The sequence below is a fragment of the Neomonachus schauinslandi genome, chromosome 3, assembly GCF_002201575.2.
Source record: "Neomonachus schauinslandi chromosome 3, ASM220157v2, whole genome shotgun sequence".
Lineage (NCBI taxonomy): Eukaryota > Metazoa > Chordata > Mammalia > Carnivora > Phocidae > Neomonachus > Neomonachus schauinslandi.
Genome location: NC_058405.1, coordinates 30,192,215 through 30,219,213, shown reverse-complemented (window position 1 = coordinate 30,219,213; position 26,999 = coordinate 30,192,215). Strand labels below are relative to the sequence as shown.

The window sequence follows — 26,999 nt, the reverse complement described above, 5'->3', positions numbered from 1 at the left end:
CACCGCCCACCACCAGCTGGATCTCACTAGCTCTAAAGGGACTCACTCCCCTCTCCCCTGCTTTTCCTGTTCTGATTAATGGCACTATCAGTCACCTACTCACTCAGATAAAAAACCTGGAATAATCCTTTTTTCTGTATCCTTCTGCCATCACTACATCTATTCTACTGCTGGTACCAAAGCTTGTCAGTTCAAGCATGCTCACTGTTACTAGCTAGAACTCATCAGTCTTCTTATCTCCATTCTCTCTTTGCTCTGGCCCATACTCCACAAAGCTGACCCCTAGTACTCTTTTTAAAATGAGTATCTGATTAGAATACTTCTCTAATTTAAAATTCTTCAATGGTTTCTCATTTCCTTCTTTGTAGCATGACATACAGGCTCCCCTGCTTATGTTCAACAAATACTTCTCAACAAATACTGTGTACCAGGCACAATTCTAGACACTTGGCATACAGGTATGAACAATGCAAACAAAAAAATGGGGGCTACTGGAAATAAGTTTGAGGGTGAAGGAGAGGATTTAGTTTTAAATAGGTTCACCAGAGAGTCAAGACCTGAAGATAATGAGGAAGTGATCACACAGGTATTGAAGTAAAGAGCTGTAGTCAGAGGGAGGAGCCAATGCAAAGGTCCTAAGGTTTGACTATGCCTGGTTTGTCTGAGGAACAACAGCAGGCCAGTGTGGCTGGATTAGAGTGAGGCAGCTAGTATAACGTAAGGTCAGAATGATAATGGCACTCAGTTCTATGGTGTTTTGTGGGCTCTTCTAAGGCCTGTGGCTTTTAATCTAATGTACGAAGACACTGCAGGAATCTGAAGAGAGGAGTGGCAGAGTCTGGTGTACATATTAAAAAAATCTCTCTGCTGTACTGAGAATAGACCAAAGGGAACAATGCAGAAGCAGAACACAAGCTGGGAGGCTACTGTCATAATCCAGGTGAGAATGGCTGTGGTTGAGAATGACTGGGTACCAGGGACAATTTTCAGAAGTGGTTAAATCCTGGATTTATTTTCAGAGGGTAGCCAATAGTGTTTGCTGCTGAAGGGGATGTGGGGTGTGACAGAGGGAAGGCAATGATGACTCCAAGATTTTTGGCCTAAGCAGCTGGAAGAATAAGGTTAACTCTATTCTAGGTCAGTTAGCTGGGATGGAGAAAATATGAGAAGAGCAGGTATAGAGAGATGACCAGAAGCCTAGTGTTGAAGATGTTATATCCGAAATGCCTATTAGCTATCCAAGTGGAGAAGTGAAGTAGGCAGCTGTATATATGATTTTGGAGGTTTAATAATAAGAAGAAAAATACTTAAAGCCATAAGGCTGGATCACTATGGGGATGAGTAGATTTAAAAAGTGTCCAAGACTGAGTTCTGGCACTCTAACATGTAGAGGTCCAGAAGATGACGAGTAACCAGCCTGAGACTCAGAAGAGCAGTCAGTGAGACAGAAGGAAAACCAAGTGTGGTATTATGGGAGCCAAGTGAAGACAGTATATAAAAGAAGGGGTTGATAGGATTAAATTAGGGTCGACTGGTTAAAGAAGATGAGGACTGAGACTTGACCACTGGCTTCAGCAATCAGAAATCACTCACATCCTTGACAAGAGCAGTTTTGGTAGAGTGGGTGGGGCAAAAACCTGATTAGAGTAGGTTCAAGAAGGAATGGGAAGAGAGAGAATGGAAAGAGAAAGTATAGAAAGTTAAGAATATGTACAGAGTCCAACTAGGTGGCTAGTCCAAGACAAGTACACAAGTACCTTTGCCCAGGGTAGTTAGTAGTGGAAGAGTCTCGTAGTAGGAGGAAAGAGATAAAAGAGGACCCCCCCACCCCGGCCCAATCAAGAAAGAGGTCTAGGTTTCTGCCTTAGGGTAACAAGCATATGGTGGATGGTACTATTCAAGAGAAGAACCACTGGAAGAGAGCCGCATCTTGGGGAAAGACCATGAATTCAGTCGCAATATAAAGACCAACAACTGTCATGCCTTTAAAGCACTTACATGGAAATGGGTCAAAGAAGAAGTCTGAGCTGGAGATCTAAATTTGGGCATTATGGTATGCTGACAGCTATTTAAACTTCAGGCTTAGAAGAGAATGTTTAGGAGAAAATATAGAGTGAAGAAATAGGGGCTGGGGCTGAGCCTAGAAGAACTCCAACACTGAGTGGCCTGGTAGAAGAGGACAAACCTACAAAAAAGAAGAAACAACCAGAGATATGAAAACAAAACAACAAAAAAAGAGATTTACTGCCAGAAAAAAAAACGTGTACCTGAAAGAGGTGAATGGAGGCAAAAAAAAAAGACTTCTGTTGGAAAACCTTAGTCTACTCATTAATAACTGAATCTTCTTTTTAAAAGATTTTATTTATTTATTTTTGTGAGAGAGAGTGCATGAGCTGGGGGAGAGCAGGCTTCCCACTGAGCAAGGAGCCCGATGCGGGGCTCGATCCCAGGACCCTGAGATCATGACTTGAGCCCAAGGCAGACGCTTAACCGACTGAGCCACCCAAGTGCCCCAATAACTGAATTTCAAAGGCAAGTTCACTTTCAAGGAATGGGAGGAGTAAAAGAGGATTTGAGACTTGGAAAAAAAAAATGACACCTAATTTAAAAACAGCATTGTGGAAGGCCTATATACTTCTATACCACAACTACGGGAGATAAGGGCCACTATGGTGTTCAATATTATCAAAACAAAACAAAAAACCTTTCAGGAACAGAAAAAAAAATGTATCTTCTCGATAAACTTACTAGACATTGCCAACTAGCACTGTATCATTGAGTTTGCTTCTCTATCTTTACTTCAAATCAAGACATCTTCAAGTAACCCTTTGAAAGCAGTTGCTCTAAGCCAAAAACCAAAACTGTTTTATATTCCCTTTTCTTTCTTTCCCTTCCTTCCTTTCTCCCTCTCTCTCTTTCTATATATGTACCTAGAAGCAAATATTTTTTAAAAGTTTGTCGGTTCTGGTTGGGCCTCTATGGGAAGTGTCCTCAAAAACCATCACAGTAAGGGAGTTTTAACATATTACTATAAGTTTTAGAAACCACTGAGAGAAGTAAGAAAAGATCTCCTAAACAGATAGCATTTAATTAGAATTTTTTTTTTTTTAAAGATTTTTATTTATTTATTTATTTGACAGAGACAGAGACAGCGAGAGCAGGAACACAAGCAGGGGGAGTGGGAGAGGGAGAAGCAGGCTTCCTGCTGAGCCGGGAGCCCGATGTGGGACTCGATCCCAGGACCCTGGGATCATGACCTGAGCCGAAGGCAGTCGCTTAACCAACTGAGCCACCCAGGCGCCCAAATGGAGATTGTTTTTTTTTTTTTTTAATTTATTTATTTGAGAGAGAGAGAATGAGAGAGAGCACATGAGAAGGGGGAGGGTCAGAGGGAGAAGCAGACTCCCTGCCGAGCAGGGAGCCTGATGCGGGGCTCGATCCAGGGACTCCAGGATCATGGCCTGAGCCGAAGGCAGTCGCCCAACCAACTGAGCCACCCAGGCTCCCTTTAATTAGAATTTTTAATGTAGCCTGCTACTGAAATTAAGGCACAAACTATAGTTTCCTCTCTTACCTTATTTTAAAATTATTTTTAATTATTTTTATTTTTAGTTTTTTTTTGGAGAGAGAGAGAGAGCATGAGCTTACACGTGTGAGCAGGGGTGGGGAGGTTGGGGCAGAAGGAGTGGGAGAGAGAGAATCTTAAGCGGGCTCCATCCCCAGTGCGGAGCCCAATTTGGGGCTTGATCTCAGGACCCTGAGATCGTGACCTGAGCCAAAACCAAGAGTCAGAGAGACATTTAACCAACTGAGCCACAGAGGCGCCCCTCTCTTTTACTTAAAGGTAAAATCAGATTAATTTGAGAAGTGGAACATTTAAGCTATTAGTGAATTTTCAAAGAATGAGCACATCCTTTGCTTGGAATAACTGCAGACCCTTTCTCAGATGAACAGGTATAATTAACTCAGGACTTTTGATTATTTTTATTTTGTCTATCCGATGAAATCCATACCCCATATTCCATCTCTCACTTCATCCCTGGTCCCCGTCTTAGGGTGATCATGTCTGTTTACACAGTATTTGGCATCAAAAATGCTAAAAACTTTTAAAGCTACATCAAAATGTCCCTGCATCAAAACAGCTGTGCCCCCATCATTAAAGTGGCTAACAGAAAGGAGGCATATCAAAATGTCCTGCTATTCCTAGACCACTAGGAAGCTCAGCACAAAGACATTGAGACGAACTAGTCTTTTTCAGCCTAAAATTATTAAGAAATCACTTTCTATTCATTTCCTCCCATCTTGACTTTTGATTTTCTAATGAGTCAATAGATTTAATATTATTGCATTACATTTTAGCAGTGTTTCCTCAAGTCCTTTTTTATTATATATTATATAGATAAAATCATAAACTAAGTCAAAACCAACATCTTCAAACAAAAAAGGGCAACAGTGTCAACAAACTGCTTACCTTAATTTTAGCAGTATATTCTCCTCTACCTCCAAACAAACCAAGGCCACCAAGTAAAATATCAGTGTCAGCACTAAAACGTATAGCTTCTACTGAATGAGCAGAGTAACCCCAGCCCCCTCCATGACCTAAAAGATACAAATAATAATTTATGTTGTAAAATACCTATATATATATTTCACTTATATGCCAATATTTCCTAGACATAAATATACATACTTTCAAACCTGTTTACTACACTATAATCTTCTTTGGAATAAACCTTCATTACTGCTTGAGTCTCCTCCTCTGTACTTGCAACACCCATTTTTAAATCCTGCATAGTTGCTAAGGTATCAAGGCAACCTAAAAACAAACAAACAAACAAAAATTCAACTCCTTGAAATTAAAATTTCCCACTATATTGATGGTATGAGATGCTGTAGGGGATAAATTAAAATAATAAACTCTGAGTGTGCCAATAAATGTATTCCAAGCTTTAAACAATGTTTCACGAAAGAACACCGACAACCAATAAGAATTCCCCTCTGTTTGGGTAATTATCATATTTAAACACATTCTATATGTCAATGTTTTGCAAAAAACTTTATCTTTGAAAAGTTGGAATCCCTCAATCTTTGAGCCTTTACAGGGTTCTTCCTTTTATGAAACCCTGAGTTACTTCTAGATTCTTAAAGTTCTATATGAGGAAGACATAGCAGCCTGAGAGAACCTTAATCAATGCGAGTTCTGGATGTTTACAATGATTACCAGATAAAATTTGAGAAAAAAGAAGCAAGGAATTATATGTATGATCTAGTAATTATACTTAGGAACATGATTTCACAACTGCGAATTTTAGATAAGCATGAATGAGTCTTTTTAAGGATCCTTTTTAAAAGCAATAAAATAAGTAGTTACGTGGACTGGTGTAAAATTTCTATGAAAAGAATATGTATATATATATATTCTGAAAAAATGCTGTATTATAAATTAAATAGAAGTGAAGTTGATGCACTGTGGAAAACTGTGTTATATAAGAGACAGAAGTAATATGTATAAAATTCATAATTACATAAATATATTTTATAGAATTTGTTATTTTAAAATAAAGTATGCAAATTAAGTATTATAATTATACATTTGAATATTCTAACTGCATCTCTAAAGTTTATATATTTAAGCCGAACAAAAACATTAAGAAAAATCTCCCTGCTAGAATTATATTCAGGAATGCTTTATATTTGGGCATATATGAATTATGTTGGTTCAAGTCTGATATATTGGTGTTTGGGGGATGGACAAACCTCTTAAAGTTAGAGGGTTTAACTTATATTGCACCTAGCATGTTGTTGTTTAACACACAAGAGAAAATGAAACACAAACCTAAATATTCTCTCAAAAAAGTTCTCAGCACATATTAATGAAAATTAGCTGATCATCAAAAGAGCAAGCCTACCTAGAATGTGCAAAGCTGCATGAGATCGGGTGGTGAGAGCCCTTGATCCTGCTGGTAAGGCAAGTTCAGGACTGAGAATACTACATCTGGATTGCATGTCTGCTGAAGAAGGAAGTCTGGCATCAGCAACCACTGCATTGTAACACCACAGTTCTCTAGTATTTGGTCGAAACCTTCAAGAAAGAATAATCACAGCACTTCAACATACAGTTTCTAAATTTCTAAAGTACAATTGATACAAAGAGAATATAGTCAGCTTAAAGAGGACAAAATGTAGTTCATTATTTTCTCGGAGTTAAATATATAAATAAAATTATTGGTCACTAGAAGTGAAATAATTTGAATGAAACAGTTCTACAGATCACGAAACGTTACGAGTAACAGAGCAATGGAAAACATGATGCATCCATATATGAAGCTTCTGTACAACAAAAACTCCATAAATAACATTTAAAGACAAAGGGCAAGTTGAAAGAAAATAGGTGACACATACATATGAGACAAAACAACAGTATCTACAATATATATGAGCTCCTGCAACCAGTAAGAGACAATCAACCCAGTATCAAAAATGGGCAAAAGACCTGGAATGCGGTTTTCAGAAAGGAAGCACAAGTAAAGGGTACGTAGATATTCAAACACCCATAAACAGTAACCCCTAAGGGACCCACAATACCCTCCAACCATTACCTCATTTCTCTTATCTCTTCCATAAATAATTCTCAAAAAGCTGCCTCTACTTCTTTACCACTTTTTTTTTTTTTGCTATAAATTCTTTTTGGAAAAGTTGTTTTTATCAACTACAGAGTACATACAAAAGAAGAGTAACAAAATATTTTCAATATGAGGTATGAAGAATAATGGTATAATGTGCACTAGTAAAAAGAATATTACCATTATCTTTTAAGTACCCTGGCTCTCCTTCCCTACCCACTCTCCTTCCCTACCTAATTTCTTCCCCTTTCCTTCAAAAGTAGCAATTACCTGGAATTTTAAAAGTTTATCATTCTCTTGCTTTTATGATTTTTCATATGTTTATATCAAAATTGTATATTACTTAAATTTCACATTTTGAATTGTACATGAACAGGATACACCATGTGTTCTTCTGTGGTTAGCTTTCTTCAAACAACAGAATATTCTTAACAATGTATTTTTACAGCGGTATATGACTGCAAGTTCATTTATTCTTGTTGTTGTAAAATATTAATAGCTCATGTGACTACATTACAACTATTTGTCCATTCTATTACTGATAGCAAAAAAATCAAAACCACTCTACTTTCCATTACAAAAAAAAATGCTGCTATGGATAATTTTATACATAGCTCCTAAAGCATAAGTACGAGATTAGACAGGAAGGAAGAACAAAATCCTCATTTTTTCATTAACTGGTATGCCTACACAGAAAACAATGATTATTTTGAAAATCTGATTTGTGTCAGATACAGCTAGCATTCAGATTCATTTATTAAGAATGGTCTTCTCAATCAATGGTGCTTGATGATCCAAATTTACTAAATATAAGAGCAATTAAATCCAAATCTTTGGGGGCGCCTGGGTGGCTCAGTCGTTAAGCGTCTGCCTTTGGCTCAGGTCATGATCCCAGGGTCCTGGGATCGAGTCCCGCATCGGGCTCCCTGCTGGGCAGGAAGCCTGCTTCTCCCTCTCCCACTCCCCCTGCTTGTATTCCTGCTCTCTCTCTCTCTCGCTCTGTCAAATAAATAAATAAAATCTTAAAAAAAAAAAAAAGATTTAAATCCAAATCTTTGGTATATATCCAAAAGAACTGAAAGGAGAATCTTTTTTTTTTTTTTTAAGATTTTTATTTATTTATTTTGACAGAGAGAGACAGCGAGAGAGGGAACACAAGCAGGGCGAGTGGGAGAGGGAGAGGGAGAAGCAGGCTTCCCGCGGAGCAGGGAGCCCAATGTGGGGCTCAATCCCAGGACCCTGGGATCATGACCTGAGCTGAAGGCAGACGCTTAATGACTGAGCCACCCAGGTGCCCCTGAAAGGAGAATCTTGAAGTGATATTTGCACACTCACAATCATAGCAGCATTATCCACAATAGCCAAGAAGTGGAAGCAACTTAAGCATCCATGGATGGATGAGTGGATAAATAAAGTACGGTAGAAACACTGAATGTTATTCAGCCTTAAAAAGCAAAGAATTCTGTCACAGGCTGCAATGTGAATGAATCTTGAGGACATGATGCTAAGTGAAATAAGCTAGTCACAAAAAAGACTAGTACTGTATGATTGTATTTATATATCAAAAGTAGTCAAATTCACAGACCGTAGAATGGTGGCTGCGACGGGCTGGAGGGAGGGAGAAATGGGGAGTTGTTCTTTGGTACAGAGTTTCAGTTTTGCAAGATGAAAATACTTCTGGAAGTCTACCATACAACAATGTGAGTATACTTAACACTGCTGAATTGTACACTTAGAAATGGTTACATTTTATGTTTTTTAGCACAATTAAAATTAAAAAGTTATTTAAATTTTTTTAAATTTTAAACAAAAATAATACTTGGCACAGAATAAATTCTATTAAAGTACCTGCTATAGTTAGTAGCATTAATATAACTGTACTATTGTTTTTTAATTTAATCTAATTGGGTTTTTTTGTATGATATTATTTATTTCTCTCTGGTTGCTTTTAAGATTTTTCTCTTGGGCTTTAGTGTTCTGTAATTTCACTATAATTCTCCTGATTGCAAATAATGGAAACACATAATTTCTAATATTTGTGAATTTAAATCTTTTTATTTTTGGTTCTGGAAAATTCTTAGGCATTATCTCCTCAAGTATTGTTTCTCCTCTATTTTCTTTAATCTCTAAAATTTCCTTCTTGGATGTCTATTAGATCTTTTCATTATATTCTTCAAATCTCTTTCATATTTTTTATATTCTTGTCTCTGTGTCCTTTTGTGTAATTTCCTCTCAACTCTTCAAATCTGGTCTACTCATGCATTTGTGTAAATAACTGTTCTTCATTTATAAAAGTTTTGCTTGGTTATTTTTCAAATATGGCTCATCATTTTGAGTCTCATTATGAGTTTCTTTTGCTTCCTCAATTCCATCTTTTATTTTTTAAACATTTCATACATACATAATTTATATTGTTTCTGCTAATTCTGAGATGAAACCGATCTTGTTTTGCTTGTCTTTAGCTGAATTTCACTAACCCTGGGATCATGACCTGAGCCGAAGGCAGACGCTTAACGACTGAGCCACCCAGGCGCCCCTTGAAGAAAATTCTATTTCCTTAATCTAGCCTACAAAGTCCTGCATGTCCTGGCCTTGCCTACCCCCTTTGAATTTATTTCATGCCCTCACTCACTATGCTTTAACCACACTGGCTTTCTTCAAATTCCTAAAACACAACCAGGCTCTTGCACCAAAGTATTTGGGTCTACTAAGCTCTCCCGGCTCAGAAAACTTTCCCTAACTCTTCAAATACTTGGTTCTTTCTTTCTTATACTTTAAGTTCTTAACTTACACAGTCTCCATTGAATAGAAGATAGGTCACTGCTGTTAATCACAGCAATCCCTTTTTCCTTAATGATGCTGAGTAAGATCTATAAAGAGTATTATTTATTCACTTTCATATGGTCTATATCTCTGTTTAATAAAAAAGACAACTTCCCTAAGAGCAAGGGAATCTTATATGTATCTTATTTACTTGTATCAATTTTTGCTTATCATATAGTATCTATTTAATATTTACTGACTAAAATTAAAATAGCAAAAATTAAAAATAATAGTAGTACTGTATACTGATGCTGACAGTATGGGAAAATATGGATTCTCATAGCAGTTGGTGAGAGAGTACTGAAGGACAATTTGGCAGTATATATCACAATTCTATGAGCCAATCTTTTGACTCAGCAATTCCACTTCTTGAAAGTTACCTTGTGGGAATACACTCCCATGAGTACAAACTGTGTGTATATACACACGTGTTTGTGTGTTCACTCTGGCAATATAGGTAATACCAAAACATTAAAAAGTAATCTAAAATGTTCATCAACAGGGAAATAGTTAGGTATATTTTAGTTTATCCAGACTACAGAATTCTATACAGTTTTAATAACAAAGCAGTTCTTAACTGTACTGACTTGGGAAAATCTACTTTTTGCTTTGTCATTTAGCAAAAAAATCCCCTCGCTTTTAAAATGAATATATTCTTATATGTATTTAAAAAACACATGCATTTTAAAAAAGTGTCAAGACAATATAAACCAAACTTAATACCTGTGACCCATAGAGAAGGTTAACAGGATTTTTATGGGGAAAGAAAAACATCTGAAGAAGGACCACACAATTCAAGTTTTGCTTTGCTGTTAAAAAAGTAACAACACATATTTCTGTATAAATTTTGAAGTGGGAAATAAAATTGCTATTCTTAACATTTATCTGCTTTTTACAGATGCTAAGTTTCTAATTACTCAGGAAAAGTTAGCTGTTAAGAATACAAAAGGAAGCCAACTCCACCCGGAAGGAAAGTCAAAGTGAGCTACTACTGAACCTGCAGCATCTACGAGGACTGTAAAATATAAGTACCTACTGAAAAATACAAAGGACATAAAACAGCCAGAAGTCAGGATAATGGCATAAAACTCTGATCCTGATTACAAGAAAACACCTTCCAGCTGTTTAGTGAAACATTTGAGGAGAATTTTAATCTCTGTTTTGGAACAACGGAGTAAGTACTCAAGGACCTGGCAAGGCATTTGAGATCATCTCTCCTATCACTATCACCATATGTGAAAAAGGCAAGGCTCAACTAACTGCACACTACACTTCTGAGTTCTGGAGTTCTGTTAAGACTCCAGGGAAATAGCTCTAGTTATACTGTTAGAATCCAGTTCTGCTAGTAACTAATTTAAAGAATGCATTTCTAATTTAGTGAATGTATCCATAAACAAAGTCTCCACTGTTGATTTTTATTTTGTTAATGTAAATTTCTTTCATTTGAAGATAAAACATATAAAGATTATAGGAAATAAAACATCAACTTAAACCTAAGTCCAAACCAGAGCTTGCTCTTTGGTAACTAAGTCTCTTCTATACAGACTTGTAATCAGTAAATAACTAATGACTAGTCTGTCTTTGTGCCTTTCTATCTCCTCCACGCTATCCCACTGTGACCACTCCAATTTTGGTTCTTAGTACCCCATGTCTTCATAAGAATTACTGTGAGACTACTCACCTCTAGTCTCTCGTTATCTAATCTATCCTGTGGAATGCTGCTAGGGAAATTGAAATTGACTGAAAACTCAATCAATTCTGGCTTCCAGGCCTTCTCACAAAATGCCCAAGTACGACAGTAGGCTGGTCAGCAACCCGGGAAGCACTGTAATTCCTTCACTCTGAATGCAGCCTTAGGACTGATAGAAAACATGGCTTCTTAAGACCTGGCTGGCTGACAGAAATGAAAGTAGTCATGGGCAGAGGAAGAAGACAAAAAAGTCTTTTCCCTTTCCTCATTGGTGCCAGTTAAACCTTTCAATTTATCTAATTCCTGTCCACTGAGGTTGGCCAAATAAACAATGCAAGAGGGGAAAAGAAAAAAAAAAGAAAAAGGTAAGTCCTGTGATGAGTCAATCTGGTGATGCAGGGGACACCTCCTACTAGTATTCAAAGCTAGAAATGCTGAGGACAACAATTTTCTTTACTCATTATGTATACAAAGCACCATAATCAATTTTAAGCAAATACAACATAATTTGAGTCTCTAGTGTACCTGTATCCATTCTCTACATTTTTATAGTTTCTACAGTTTGGCAATATTATACATTTCTACATTTCTCTAGCAATATACGTACATTCATAAAGGGCATTTATCTTATTTTGTATTGTCTTTGGCACAATTTCTTCTACATAGTTGGTAATAATTCGATATATGGAAACAAGAAAATAGAATGAGTTCTATACAATTTAGACAGGATTGCTGACAGATCAAAAATAATTAACACCTCTTGAAAGTATAACTGCTTAATATGACAGCAGCAAACAGTTTTTTTTTTTTAAGATTTTATTTATTTATTTGACAGAGAGAGACACAGTGAGAGAGGGAACACAAGCAGGGGGAGTGGGACAGGGAGAAGCAGGCTTCCCGCTGAGCAGGGAGCCCGACGCGGGGCTCAATCCCAGGACTCTGGGATCATGACCTGAGCCAAAGGCAGACGCTTAATGACTGAGCCACCCAGGTGCCCCCAGTAGCACCTACCATGTACCTCTGCTCTAAATTCTTCACTCTTCATAACAATTTATGAGGTAGGTACTATTATTACCCCAAATATTTAAATGAGAGAAGTAAAGCACATAGAGTTAAAGTAAACATTCCAAGGTGACACAGAAAGCATACTGTGGATCTGGGATAATCCGAGGCAGCCTGGCTCAGAACAAGTGCTTTTACTGCAAAGGTCCTGGGAAGCACAGTTAAAAAAAAGAGTTCTCATGTATAAAAGCTCTGCCTTATACATGAATTTTATATCAACACAAGAGTATAATTTGATCAGAACTTATTTACTACTCCATTTTATAAACAGAGCTTACCTCCAAATGACATCATACACAGGATCAAGACACACACCAAATCCTTGCAGGTCCTCTTGTTCAGAGTCATTAAAAGTTTTACAACTCCCATCCACTTTATTTATCAGAAGACATTTAAATGGAGGAGGTTCTGATATAGAAGCAGGTACCAAGCCTTGGGGAAAGATATTTATCCATCTTAAAAATGCATTACCTTTTTATAATGCCTCAGCTTAGAAGATAAGTATTATTTATAAGGGAAGTATTATTATTACATCCATTTTACAGATGAAGAAACTGACACTTCAATAGATTAATTAAAAACTTTTAAGTAACAGAATTAGTACCAAAACCTCAGGCTGTCTAAATCCACAACACAAGCTCTTAATTTCTATACTCTATCACTCCAGTATATAATTATTTATGATATCACAGACACAAGTATAGATTGATACCTATAGATGGAACTTCAAAGTTTGACTTAAGTTACCTTTCATAAAAATTAATTTCTACCACTTATTTAACAAGAACCAATACAGAAAAATTCCTCCTTCCAATACCGGTTTTATCCTATTACAATTTGGCTCATGCTTCCACCACTCTCTAGCTTATAAATACTCACATAAACACAGACATTTAGAAGCTTCTTTAAAATTTCTTCAAAGAGAAAGAAAACGAAAAGCTCTAAGATTATCTATCTCATGATAGGTAAAGATGAACCATTTACTGTCAATCACAACAAAGATTTTGGGAAGAACGTCTGTTTGGGGGTATTACCTATTATGTGTTTACTGGCAAAAATTTCTGATGTTGCCAGCACGTGAGAATTAATAAGTGCTTCATCAATGCGTAAGAAGGTCTGGTCCCCACTTGCACCTATCCAGGTAGCCTTTCTTCCATACTTTGATCCAATGTTAGGCATGGGAGCTGGTTTTGCATTCCAATATGGCACATCCAAAATTGGTCTACCCAGTTGTCCTTTCTAAAAGATTAAATAAACCATATTAACAATAGTACTAGATAAACAATCAATAATTTTTTATAAAGTTAAGAAGACAGGAGACAAAAACAGCTCTATGAGAAATTATTCTTTATCAACTGTTAGTACTTTTTTTTAATTAATGAATTCATGTGACATTTAGACCAAAATTTGTAAAGGAATAAAATAATTTCTATTATTCTCAGGAATGCTCTTCCTAATAAACCACCAAGTGTATTATTAAAAATAACAATAAAGCTGAAAAATTCTTCCATCCAAGAAATCACCCTGAAATACTGTCTTCACCTACATTTAAAAGTATAATACACAATATGTTAAAAAATTAGTATTACAAATTGTTATTTTAAAAAAATCACTTTGATATTTTAAGTTGATAGTACTTAAGATGATAGAAAGTCACTACTAAAATCACACAGTCTGAAAATATTTGGGTAAAGGCCAAAATAATGAATACTACAACTGTGAATACAATTAGAAAATTACATTTTTTACACATGATCATGTGTTACTAAATTATTTATGTTTCAAGATAAACAGCATAACCAATGGTAAGGTATGATATCTTAAGTAAATAATTGTTAACTCACTTAAAAACTATGGCTGTCTATAGGTAGTAGGTTAGGTAAGAGTTTAATTTAAAAAACAACAGAAAGTCTCTCATTACTAAGCTAGTAGTAGCTATAAAAGAAGGCTGATGGTGGATGGGTAAAGATACATCCACCCCTGGTTCAGGAGTTTGCCCTCCCCCCAAAGCACTCCCCTTCCAAAAGCCCTCTGGAGGGTGGAAAATGCTGTCTCATGGCATCCAGGGTCATCTGCAAGTCCTAGGAATGAGAAATCATTAGCAAAAAACCTGAAGAACACTGGAGCACTGCAAATAGCCTGGTTAATTCTCACCCAACTATCGGGTTTCTAGGGTATTCTATCCCTCCTTCAATACCACAGCAAGAAAATATAGCCACAAAGTGACTGCAAAAGCAACAGAGCTTTAAGCACAGGGCTGAACCAGGGGAGGAAAAATGTGGAAACCACACAAACAGAGAAGAAGCCCAAAATTTCGATGTTAATATGTTAATTCTCAGCTTCTTTCAATGTCTATCCTTATTTTTTGACAAAAAAAAAAAAAAAAAGCATAAAAAATGTGAACAGTGAGCAAAGTACGTCATATTCAAGGATATATTATGCTTTTAGAAGAAAAATAATTCTATTTGTCACTGACTACTGAAATAAATATCTATTCCCTTACTATCAACCAACTAATGTACAGAAAAGCAGTACAAAAATACAACAGATGACTGGACAGCACCATGGGATTCAGAATGTGGTTATACATAAGCCATAGTTAAATTCATAAAAGCTCACAATTAGGACTTCTGCGGGTAGAGGACAAAAATGGCTGTCTGATTTCAAATATTGCTATTCATATTCTTCCCCAAAACAACACAAAACCAACACACAGGGCAAAGAAAACCACGCATGACTCAAGCCGTCAGCAGTTTAGGAAACAGCAGATCTGATGACCTTTAAGTCACCTGTAACCAGAGGAAGAAACCAAATTCCAACAGTCTTCACCCTGGACTTGCCACTGCAAGCTAGAGGGAGTGAAGAGTGCAAAAGGGTGGCTTATGAAGGAGAACAGTGGAGTATGGAGGACTTAGAAGAAGCACTGGTAAAATCATCTCCCAAAGAGAAAATCTAACCCTTAATGTCAAAATATGAAATGAAGGTTCACAGCACCAGCTACAGGAAAAAGGCTTCAAAGTGTGCAGGACCATTTCTCACCCATGAGACTGACGCAAATTAAAAGGTATGACAGCATATTCTGTGGACAAGGCTGTGGAGAAACAGGCATTTTCAACCATTGCTGGTGAGAATGCAAAAATAAAGGGAATTGTTAATATCCCACAAAACTGCATAGGCACTAACCTTCAACCCAGACATCTTACTTCTAGAAATTTACCTCAAAGGTACACCTCTAACAGTATTTATTGCTTTCATTGCAAAATATTGGAAAGTACTTGCAAAATATTGGAAAGTATGTCCACGCATAAGAAACTGAATAACCTATAGTATATATGCACAAGGGTACTATGCAGATATAAAAAAAAGAATAAGGAAGATCTCTACGAACTATCACAGAATGATTTCTAGGAGATACAGTAAAGTGATAAGGGCAAAGTGCAGAAGAACATATATAAAATGCTACCTTTTGAAAAATAAAGGGAAATAACTATATGTATGCACATATATACACACACACAAAGAAGTTCATTACTTACAAGCATGGAGTAAAGGGGATATGGGAGGAGATGACACTTGACTGAGTACGCTATTTTTGTGTAACTTTTAACTTTTGGAAACATATTAATGTTCTACATATTCAAAGAAATATAATTATATCTAAGGACATGAAGGAGGGATCCTAAAACTAAAAGCAAACTGAAACAGTGCACTGGACCAGAAGCCCCTTTCCTTAGAAGTCTGAGAGCTCAAAGAAGACAGGACATGCCAGGCGTCAGCATTTTAACCAGTCTTCCCCGGAATGGCTAGGAAGTCTGTTACCACAGGGAGAAGAGGAACACCATTGTGTAACAGTCCTCTGAATCTGCCCTCCCTTTGGCAACAGTAGGGAGCCTCATTCATTGTTCCAGGCCAAAGTTATCTCCGTGCCGAAAGGGCATCTCTCTCCCCCAACCCCTGACATTAGATCTTACTCACTTTACAGAGATGACCCCCTGACCCAGGACAGGGTGAGACAAACAGACCTGTAAAAGTGCTTGTTTTCAGGGACAAGGGGAAGAAGGGTGGTCACTGGCTGTAGCTGTTCTTCACGAAGAATCTGTTATTTGTACCTATTCTTATGACTATTAACTAAAGTTTTTTTAAAATTAAAAAAAAAAAGGCAAACTGAAATGGATGAATCCAACTCTATTCCAAAGGAATAACATAATTCCACTGAAATGGGGTGGGGGAGAGCACCCAAATAACTTATGAACACAGTATCTGACTATATGCCGTCAGCTGTGGGGAAGGACACAGGTGAAAGGGGGCAAGAGTGAGAGTGACAGACAAATCCTGAACTCCTTTTAGTGAGTTTGTTTTTATAGTGGTGTGGGAAAAGCAAATATAAAATTATTTTACCCATATTTCAGGACTGAGTGAATGAGAAATAAGTACTCATACTGTTAGAAGCCAGAATTCTTATTGTGGAAGAAAGGAAACAAACATGGAATGGGTCAAGATAAGAAAGACCCCTGTGGGGATAGATTGGAAGTAGAGGTACTGGTGTGGGCTTATGATTTCTAAAATACCTACAGGTATGCATACATATGTGTACTGTGGATATAAAGACACCCCACTGCAATGAATACACTCAGTGCTCAACTGGTGTCTAAAACTATTCCCCACTAAAAAGAACCCATGTTCTTGGAGAAACGGCTAATTCTAGGACTGACACAGAGAAGCCTGAAACAACTTGTTATGCCAGGAAGTAAGGAAGTGCCCCCAAAATGAAGGGGCATGTCATAAGAACACAGGAGCCAGCTCAAAGGGATTCTGATCCATGAAATCTGAGACAATCTACACAACCAAATAATTATGGACAGTAATGAGGAAAATAAAAATACATGGATCTGTACCAAACACACCAAATGAGAAAGAAGGGCTCCTGCTTACAAAAAAATGCAAAGGGCCAACTGTTAAATGTGAGCGGGTGCTGGAGTTAGAAAATCTTCATTTTGCAGTCATTAATAGTAAAGACTGGTTTAGGCAAGAATGGGAACCTAAATCTAGGGGGAAATTATATGAGAAGCAGGTACCTTAAAACTGTCTTATTAAAAAAGTCAATCCATAAACTGCTTATTAGTTTCAAGAGAAAAAATACTAACTATGCATTAGAAAAATCAGACATTTTCCAGGTGGGCATTTTGTGCCTTCAGATGTGATGCCTGAGGAGAACACAACATCACTTACATAGTATTTTGGCCTGGAATACCCAACCTGAATCTAAACATGAGGAAATATCACAGAAACAAAAATGAGGACCATTTTATTTAAAAAAAAACAAAGTACCATACTCTTCAAAAATGTCAATGTCATAATAGACAAAGAAAAGGTGTGGAAATGGTACAGATTAAAGGAGACTAAAGAGACATGACAATCAGATGCAATACCTGATCTTAGATTGGAGGAGACAAAAAATGCCAAAAAATAATTATTGGATCAATCAAAAAAACCACAAACTGAAGTATTCAGGAATAAAGGATCATAATATATGCAGTTATTCTTAAAGGATTCAGGAAAAAAATATGTTTTACACACACACACACACACACAGTGCTTAAGAGAGAACAAGAGCACGCATGTGCAAGTGATAAAGCAAATCAAAATGATACCAATAGGTGAAGCTGTTTCAAGAGTATATAGGTGGGGGGTGGGAGGGATGGGGTGGCTGGGTGATAGACATTGAGGAGGGTATGTGCTATGGTGAGCACTGTGAATTGTGTAAGACTGTTGAATCACAGACCTGCACCTCTGAAACAAGTAATACATTATATGTTAAAAAAAAGAAGAAGAAGATAGCAGGAGGGGAAGAATGAAGCGGGGGAATCAGAGGGGGAGACGAACCATAAGAGACAATGGACTCTGAGAAACAAACTGAGGGTTCTAGAGGGGAGGGGAGTGGGGGGATGGGTTGGCCTGGTGATGGGTATTAAGGAGGGCACGTATTGAATGGAGCACTGGGTGTTATACGCAAACAATGAATCATGGAACACTACATCAAAAACTAATGATGTAATGTATGGTTATTAACATATTAATAAAAAAGTAAAATAAAATAAAAAGAATTAAAAAAAGAGTATATAGGTGTTTTATGTACTATTCTTACTTTTTGCGATCTTTCTGTAGTTTAAAAGCATTTCCAAATAAAAGATTTTTTCTGAAAGTTCACATTTACATTAAAAAAAAAATCAATAGTTGCAAATTACATCCCAGAGACTTAGGTTATGGAGTTCTGAGTAGTTACCCACATCAGAGACGGTATAGGCTTATTAGCACGGTCTTACGAAGCTTTTCCTTGATCTCTACTATGCCCAAACTATACAAAATTCTCAGAGCATTTTCAGTCTTTTCAAGCTTTGGCAGAAAGAGAACAAAACAGGCAAGCAGACAGAGACAGGGAGCGAGGGAGAGGAAAAAGGAAACTATAATTTTAAACAACTCTACGAAAACCAGGCTTTTAAGAAGTTCTAAATTAGAAACAGTTCTATATGTTAAAAATGAATCTTTGCAAGCTACTTGGGAAATATGCTTTTAAATGACAGAATAACTCTACTGAATGCTTAAAGGATTTTGACCTGGAATAAGCATGTCAAATTCTAACACTGCCGTTAAATATAATAAATCCTAATACTACACTAGAGAAGATAATTATTTCACAGTAATGTCATTCAGGTCTTGTGTGTGCTGGATGTGGAGATAGGAAATATGCATATGCAATAATTATAACACAAGAATTTCACTGAAACCAGAAAAAATAGCTGACACAGACAAATTGGCAATGGTACAATGCAATACTATTAATGCTTAAAAAATTCCTTACAGAAAAACTTCCAAATGTGAAGACCTGTCCATCCATTAAAAGTACTGCCGTGTGGTTGCTGCCTGCAGTAACTTGTGTGCTAGGGCCTGGCAAAGCTTGAACAAGAGTGGGACATCCCCTAGGTTAAAAAAAAAAAAAATTAAGTCAATTTCTTACAAGACTCAACCGAAATAAAAAGCAATAAATAAACATTGCAATAAGGAATAGAAGAGATAAAAGGCACTACTGGTATATTTAGTAAATATTTATTGAGATACTATATGCCTGTCTTCATCTTAGGTGCCAGATATACAAAGATGAAAAAGACATTATCATTGACTTTAAAGAGATTGTTAAAGATTTCCTGAATTTACTACCCTACTTACGGACACATAATTTTTATTTTTTCTGAAAGACTGGTGCTACCTTTGTTCTAAAAGGAAAAAATTTACCTTTTATAGCAATGGCATGTTAGAGATCTCTATAAATATTTATTAGATGAAATAAAAATCATACGCTGCTTTAACAGGAATTCAACCCAGGAGCTATACAAAACAATCAATTTTATATAATTTTTTCTAGCTTTTTATCTGAGCCATGATTTTAGATTTTAACATAGTGGTTAATGAAATCAGAATACAGTATGGCGAGAGGCACTAGAGCAGTGACTGGATGCTCCAACTCTAGAGCTAGACTGCCTGGGTGTAAACCCTGGCTCCACCACACAACAGCAGTGACCAAGACTGTGAGCAAGGTACTCATCCTTCTTGTATTTTAGTTTTCTCTTCTATAACATAGAGGATAATATTAAACCCTACCCCGTAGGGTTCCTATGAACAATAGAGAAGTTCATATATGTCAAGTGCTTGGATCAATGTCTAGCACACATTTAACACTGAGTAAATGGTAACTATTACAATAAAGGACATCCTTATATCCATTGTATCCACCCTTGTATGACTTTATTAAGCATTTATTAACCACTTTTAATAATCATTATCTGTAATTAGAATAATCACTGTAGAAATAGTAGACACATAATAGGAGAGCTCTGTTTTAGAGACAATTCTGATACTTTAAATTTTTTAAAATTTAATTTTTTTATTTAGAGAGAAAGAGAGAGAGCACGAGCAGGCAGGAAGGGCAAAGGGAGAAGGAGACAGAATCCTAAGCAGGCTCCATGCTCAGTGTGGAGCCTGATGCAGGGCTTGATCTCATGACCCTGAGATCATGACCTGAGGTGAAATCAAGAGTCAGATCAACTGAGCCATCCAGGCGCCCCATTATTTAAATTTTTAAAAAATTACATAAAATATATTTTCTAATGGTTATTCAGGCTGCAATGAATAGTACCTGGAAACCTAGTTATGAAAATCTTGCCAATAATCTGGGGAGTTATGATGAAGACCTGAACAAAAAACAGTATGAATTCAAAGAAATGAATGAATTTGATAGCTGTAAGGAACAGAACTGACTAGACTTGGCAGGTGACTGATATGGGGCAGGAAGGTATTTTGCTTAAGCAACAAAGTAGATGGTGGTAACATTCACTTAAGACATGAAAATGAATGAGATCTAGGAAGACAATTAGAGCAAAGAAGAGATCTTAATTTTTATTATGAGTTTCTTCTAACACTTCAGGTATGGACAGAGGAAGAGCTCACAGCAATCCCAGACATAACAAAGAGGAAGAATGAACTCTGGAGAAATGTGTTATGAAGATAGTTACCAGAAGAGAAGGTTTCAAGAAGGGGGAAATAATGTACATGCTAAACACTCTAGATACACATACAAATGACCACTCGATTTAGTAAGAAAAAGGTCTCTTTGGTGGAGAACAGGCACAAAACTAGCAGATGAAGAGTTAACAGTGGGGTCAGAGACTATGCAAAACCCCTTCAAGAATCTCCACACAAAAAAGAAAAATAAAGGAGAACCAACAGCTAAAGGGAAAATGAAGCTCAATCAGGCTTTGTTCCTTTTAAGATGATAGAGATTTATATAAGTTTAAAGGCATGAGTGGAGATAAAAAGGCTAAAGATACAGTTTAGAGAGGAGAAAAGAAACAGGGCGAGATCCTTAAGGAAAAGGTAGGTAGGCTTCATAACATGGATGAGAACAGGTCCCTCTTTCAAAGTAACATAAAGAAGGAGCAAAAGAAGTAGTATGGATGCAGATAGGTTTGTAGAGCTGGTGGGCTGAAGAATTTCCCACCTAATGGTTTTTATTTTTGCTGTGGTGGAATAGAAGAAGGAAATGGGTAAAGCAGAGGATCTGAAGATTACAGAAAAGGGACGGTGGTGAATGGAACAAATAAATATGTAGACCAGGAGTTTTTAACTAAGATTCAAAGGCTTCTAGGAAGTCTGTGAGTGAGCTTCAGGAGATCTGTGAACCTTCTAAATTTGTAAGCCAACCTTTATGTGTATATTCTTATATCTACTGTTCTGAAGAGAGACCCCATCTTTCATCAAATTCTCAAGAGGTGTTAAACCAAATAGTTCAAAACCAAAAAGCAGAACAATGACTGCCCATTGTAGAAGCCCTGGTTGAATCTGGAAGTCAGGTAACAATCTGCACACATACAGTGATTTACTTTTTTCCAGAAGCCTAAGTTAGACATGGAAAACATGGATAGATTGATCCATGCTGGAAGTGCCATGCCCTAGCATTGAGATCAAGAGGGAAAGAAAACTGAGGTTACTGGTGAGAGTATAGATGAAGAGAATAAATAACAATCTCTAACTCGGGGAGAAAATAAAGTAAAAAAAGGTAGAAGAGAGTAAAAATGTAAAGGGCAGTGGGGAATGAAGTACTGATAAAGTCAAAGGCCAAGTAAAGTAAAGCTAAGTAACAGAAAAAGAAATTATCATCAGATTATGAGGTGTTTAAACTTAAGAATTCAGAGCTGGAGCTGTGCTGGATCCAAGATGGGTCCTAAGAATAACTATCATGAATGTGGAAGTAAAATTTACTAGATAGAAGGTGTCAAGATAAGTATATTGTATGGGACCACTGACAAGGAGAAAAAAGTCACTCATGAGTGTGACAAGACTCTGAGTCAGAAAACACTGTGAAACAGATACGAAATTTTAGATGAATGAAAGGTAATTGGGTGAATGGTAAGTAATAAAAGGGGAGTGAAGCCCAACAGCCCTGCCTCAAAAGAGCAGTAGTTTTTTAACTTGTGGATGGAGTAATATGACCAAGAATAGTAGTGAAGGGGCGCCTGGGTGGCTCAGATGGTTGGGCGTCTGCCTTCGGCTCAGGTCATGATCTCAGGGTCCTGGGATCGAGTCCTGCGTCGGGTTCCCTGCTCAGTGCAGAGCCTGCTTCTCTCTCTCCCTCTGCCACTCCCTCTGCTTGTGCTCTTCTGTCTATCTCTCTGTCAAATAAATAAATAATATCTTAAAAAAAAAAAAAAGAATAGTAGTGAAAGGTAAATGGTTTTCAACTCTGAGCTACAGGAAGTTGTGCCAAAAAAACAATTGCCCCAAGGGCTATATGGTGAACTAATGCTCTCTAAATGTCCAGTAGCAAAGAATAAAGGGAACATTCTTATAACAGTTCACTTGTCTGTAGTATGCAAAGCACTTTTACATAAACTATCACTGATTATTAAAATAACTCTATGGGTAGATCTGAAGAGCTTCAAGCATTTTCCCAAGACCTGGTGGCAGGCCTTCTAATACAGTCTTTGAACCCTTTCCATAATATTAGTGAGCCCATTTATTAAATTATTTTGACTACATAAGAAGAACGGAAAAGAAAAACTACATGTGTATGTTTGCACGCATGTGTGCACACTAGGCATTTTACATACACTGCATTAATTCTTCAACAATCCTATGGGATATTTAAAGTAAGGCCTAGTAAATTGCAGTTATATAGTTGGTAAGAGATGAAGCAAAGATTTCAACCTTCTCTAAATGGTTCCAGATACTATGATTGGGTAATATATTAATGCAGAATGAAGACAGTCTAGCAAGAAAAAGAAGAAACTAAAAAACACTATAAGAATGATCAAAATTCTACTGGAAAACAGAGAATAAAAGCATCTAAACTATATAATCTCTTTGTCAACATCCAGTTTAAGGTTTACTGAAAATGGTAAAAAAATAAATAAATAAATAAAGTGGAATTCAGACATTTAGAAGCATAATGAACAAAATAAACCAAAAAGAGGGTTAGTAGACTCATGTCATAAGAATGTATAGAAGCCCTCACAAGCTTTCTGACAATCACTTTAAAAAGCAGCAGCTAACATCACCGAGCACTTACTGTGGACTAGGCCCTGTGCTAAGTAACGGGCATGATCTCCCTGAATTCTCACAAGAACCTTCAGAGGAAAATATACGTACTCCAGTTAAACAGAGGAAGAAACAGAGACAAAGAAAAGTAACTTGGCCAAGGTCATACACGGGCACCAGGTGATAGAACCAGGACCCAAACCAGAGAATGAACTCAGTCATTCTGCCAGGACAACACATTAAGTAAGGCGACCATCAATAACATTTTGTTAATCTTTGCCACCATGCACACTTCAATACTGATCTTCCATAACCACACATTAAATTCCAGTTAAAAGCACTTGATTACTACAAACTTTTAAAAATAGGCTCCAATCATCCCCTTTAACTAAATATCTATTAAATGTCTTCTTTGTGGTAGTTAACATGTATGCGATAGGGGCTCTGTTCCTCCTGGGGCTGTTCCTCCACATACGTGGCCAATTTGTTTCTGAATTAGTACCATAGTTCTTGTGTCCTGCCTTACAAGTCCCCCATGGGTCAAGACAAACAGGGTAACTAGAGTGGTTACAATAGAAACGGTTTTGGCTAATTTCTATTTAGCACACCAGGCATAGTGTGTAAGCATTCTTTCACTGGGTTACCCAGTTTGCTCTCCCCACACCACATACTACAACTCAATGGAACCAGGAATGGAAATGTACCTGTGGGAAAAGAACAACTTTGAGCAGTTAAAGCAAACCCCACCAGAGTTTAATCTTCTTAAGAAACCTGAAATCTTTTTAATAATTTAAACCAATTATATTTTTGTGAAGATGAAAAATTCCAGCTATTCAAAATACTCAGCATATTGTTATGATATCATCACCTGAGCAAGTCACTGCAAATTAAGGGATGGTGCTCACTGATATAATCAGGTCTATGAGACAGTGTTTTTAGGTAACCTCTCTATTTTAAAAGCTGACAAGAGCACTTCTCTTTCAACAGCCATTACACCTCAATGTAGTGTAGCAGAATCTTGTGCCTATGCTGATCATTCATCATATCGCACAGTTACCTCAGAGCTGTGATTTGATTATAATCATGATTTTCACTATTTCCCTCCCACTCAGGAGAGACCATGAAATATAGTGATTTGCCAATTATTTCCTGTGGAATGGCACTGAAGTACAAAGTACGATTTGTGAAGAAGCGCCCTCTTGTTGCACACAATTGATGGTCCATCATGTCTAACCGTAATGCACTTTTCTCAGCTTATGCCATGACTACAAAATAATCAATAACAGCAACAATGATGATGATGATGATGATAATGAAGACGATGATAAACCCTCTTCTATGTCATGAGCCTCAGTGAAAAACAGAAAAGTTGCCAAATTCTTCCCCATACAAATTACAACCCTGACTCAGTCTCTGCATATCACTGATGTCATTCTACTCTAAAGCAAAATATCTGTTGCCTTCTAACACCTGACTGTAACTGCTCAACCCTGCAAGCCGTTGGTATTTTCTCATGCCCAACATCCAGTATCCAAATGTCATATCCAGTGATATTTGATAAACTAATTCTGCCAAAGACCTTTTGTTCTCTTTCCAAGCACAATATTTATCATTAAGATTGTGATAGCTTTTGTTAACTAACTAGTATTAAAATAAAACACTTAAATAAAAGGAAAAAGATTGTGATAACTTTACAAATCTCTTGACAAGAATATCAAATGTATGCTACACCTATATTTTTAGTGAGAAATTCAACTTAATGGTTCCTTAATCATCTCTTCTCATTAGCAACAACATTCATCAAAGTAACTAAGGACATTCCATTTCATACCCATTTTGTGTGCACTGAAAATGGATCTGACCCTGCCCTCAAGGGACAGACAGTGAGTGGTTCTTAATCCTGATGCACGTTAGAGTCTGGACAGCTTTTAGGAAAAACTCTTGATCCTATCCAGCACTGCCCTTGCTGCCTCCATCCACCTCCACCCCACCCCCACCTCCCAACATACACTTCTTAGAAATTCTAGAGGTAGAATCCAGGCATAGGATTTCTGAGGTTCCCTAGGTAATTCCAATGTGCAGCCAGGATTAAGAATCATTGGTCTTTACCATATAAATGGCAATAACTGCATCCCTGCCAGAGTAACGGGGTGGTTTCAGAACAAAGTGAAGTGAAAATCCTGGATTTTATTTAATGACTAGAGTAATTCACTGTATGTAAAAGAGAAACCATATACACCCAGTTGATTCTGGCAGGTATCTTATGACTACAAGGGAGAATGAGGCAGAGTAGAGATTCACAAAAGAAGGTTCTTATGGCGAAATGAATTAGTAAGTCAAGTCTGGCCTAAAGCTGCTGTACCTATCTCCAGACTTGATCAACAAGGCTGGTTTCAATGGTGAGGCAGCCATATATGTGGATCACTCAGATCTCTGACAACCTACTTTAGGGAGCATAGCTGACTGACAGCCTTAGATGCTGTTCCTTTGGATCCATGTGGCCATTCTTCCCCTAGGTTGCTGCCAGCCTATGTCTGAGCTGGACCATTCTGCCCAATTTGGGCCTCCTTCAAAGGCAACCTCAGCTTGAGGACACCCCATTGCCTGCCTGAAACTCTCTCAGAACCGCACTTCACTCTAGACACTTCCTACTCTATCCTTCCTTCCTTCCTCTCTCAGGGGTCAGACCTGTGACCTGGGCATTGTGTCTGACAGTTTTCCCTGCTTATTCCTGCTCTTTTCCCTTTTAACTTCCACAGGAGCTTTCTCCCAATGAATCCTTTGCACATCACATCCTGTCTTAGCAACTTCTTCTTCAAGTCTTGAACTAATAAAGATGGATTTTCTATACTTTTGGCCAAAAGCATTCTCACTACTGTATTAAGCAGGAAATAGATTCAGCTGTTTTAGGAAAGCCAAAGTTAACAGGGACTTAAACAAGATAGAAGTTTATTTCTCTCTCAGCTAAGCGTCCACTTGTAAGGAGCCAATGTGGCAGTTCTACGGTGTCAGGGACTCAAACTATTTCTATCTTGTAGCTCTGCCAATCTCAATACATGGTTTCCAATTTATGATTGCTGTATCAACTTGTCCAGTTCCTGCCACCAAACATGGGGATTCCAGGCAGCAAGCTGGGAAGGAAGGAGAGGAGCATGGTTCCAAAGCACAAAGCATTTTAGTTCACACGGCCATATTCTGCAGCAATGGAGGGAGGAAAACGAAGTCTTTAGCTGCATGGTCATGTCACCAACTAAAACTCTACTCCCAAATGAAGTAGGGAAGAATGAGTATAAGGCAATGTCTGGTAGCCTCCACCACAATTAGTTCTTCACTATTCTGGATAAGTCAAACAGTTTTCTCTGAGAGACCACAGGTTTTGTTTAAAAATTATTCACATGTTTCCATGATTTCATGTTAATATTAGATCAAAATTTCAAAACAGACAACATCAAGGAATATGAATGAATCCATTGCTGATTTTTAAAAATGCAATTTGGGGATATTCACTGTCTTTTCTATTGCCATGAACAGCCTTTAAAAAAATAGTAATTATTAAGAATATGGTAGGATTTTGTGATAATCATAGTTAATCTTATATTTTAAATTTATAAAACGTAAATCAACTTTTCTTCTGAAACCACAAAATAATCTATCCTCACAAAAGCACTCAACCACAAAATCAAGATCCACCAATAATTTATGGGCTACACTTT

At 37.1% G+C, this 26,999-nt stretch overlaps 1 protein-coding gene across 1 annotated transcript in view; it reads right to left on the bottom strand.

Moving 5' to 3' along the window:
• Positions 1-26,999, bottom strand: part of MYCBP2 (MYC binding protein 2) — a 272,226-nt gene that overhangs the window by 145,343 nt on the left and 99,884 nt on the right. The window contains exons 21-26 of the mRNA XM_044913540.1: positions 19,058-19,175; positions 13,233-13,437; positions 12,477-12,630; positions 5,910-6,082; positions 4,691-4,816; positions 4,472-4,599 (exon numbers count right to left, since the gene is read on the bottom strand). Coding sequence (XP_044769475.1) covers positions 4,472-4,599; positions 4,691-4,816; positions 5,910-6,082; positions 12,477-12,630; positions 13,233-13,437; positions 19,058-19,175 — 904 coding nt within the window. The remainder of the gene's footprint in view (positions 1-4,471; positions 4,600-4,690; positions 4,817-5,909; positions 6,083-12,476; positions 12,631-13,232; positions 13,438-19,057; positions 19,176-26,999) is intronic.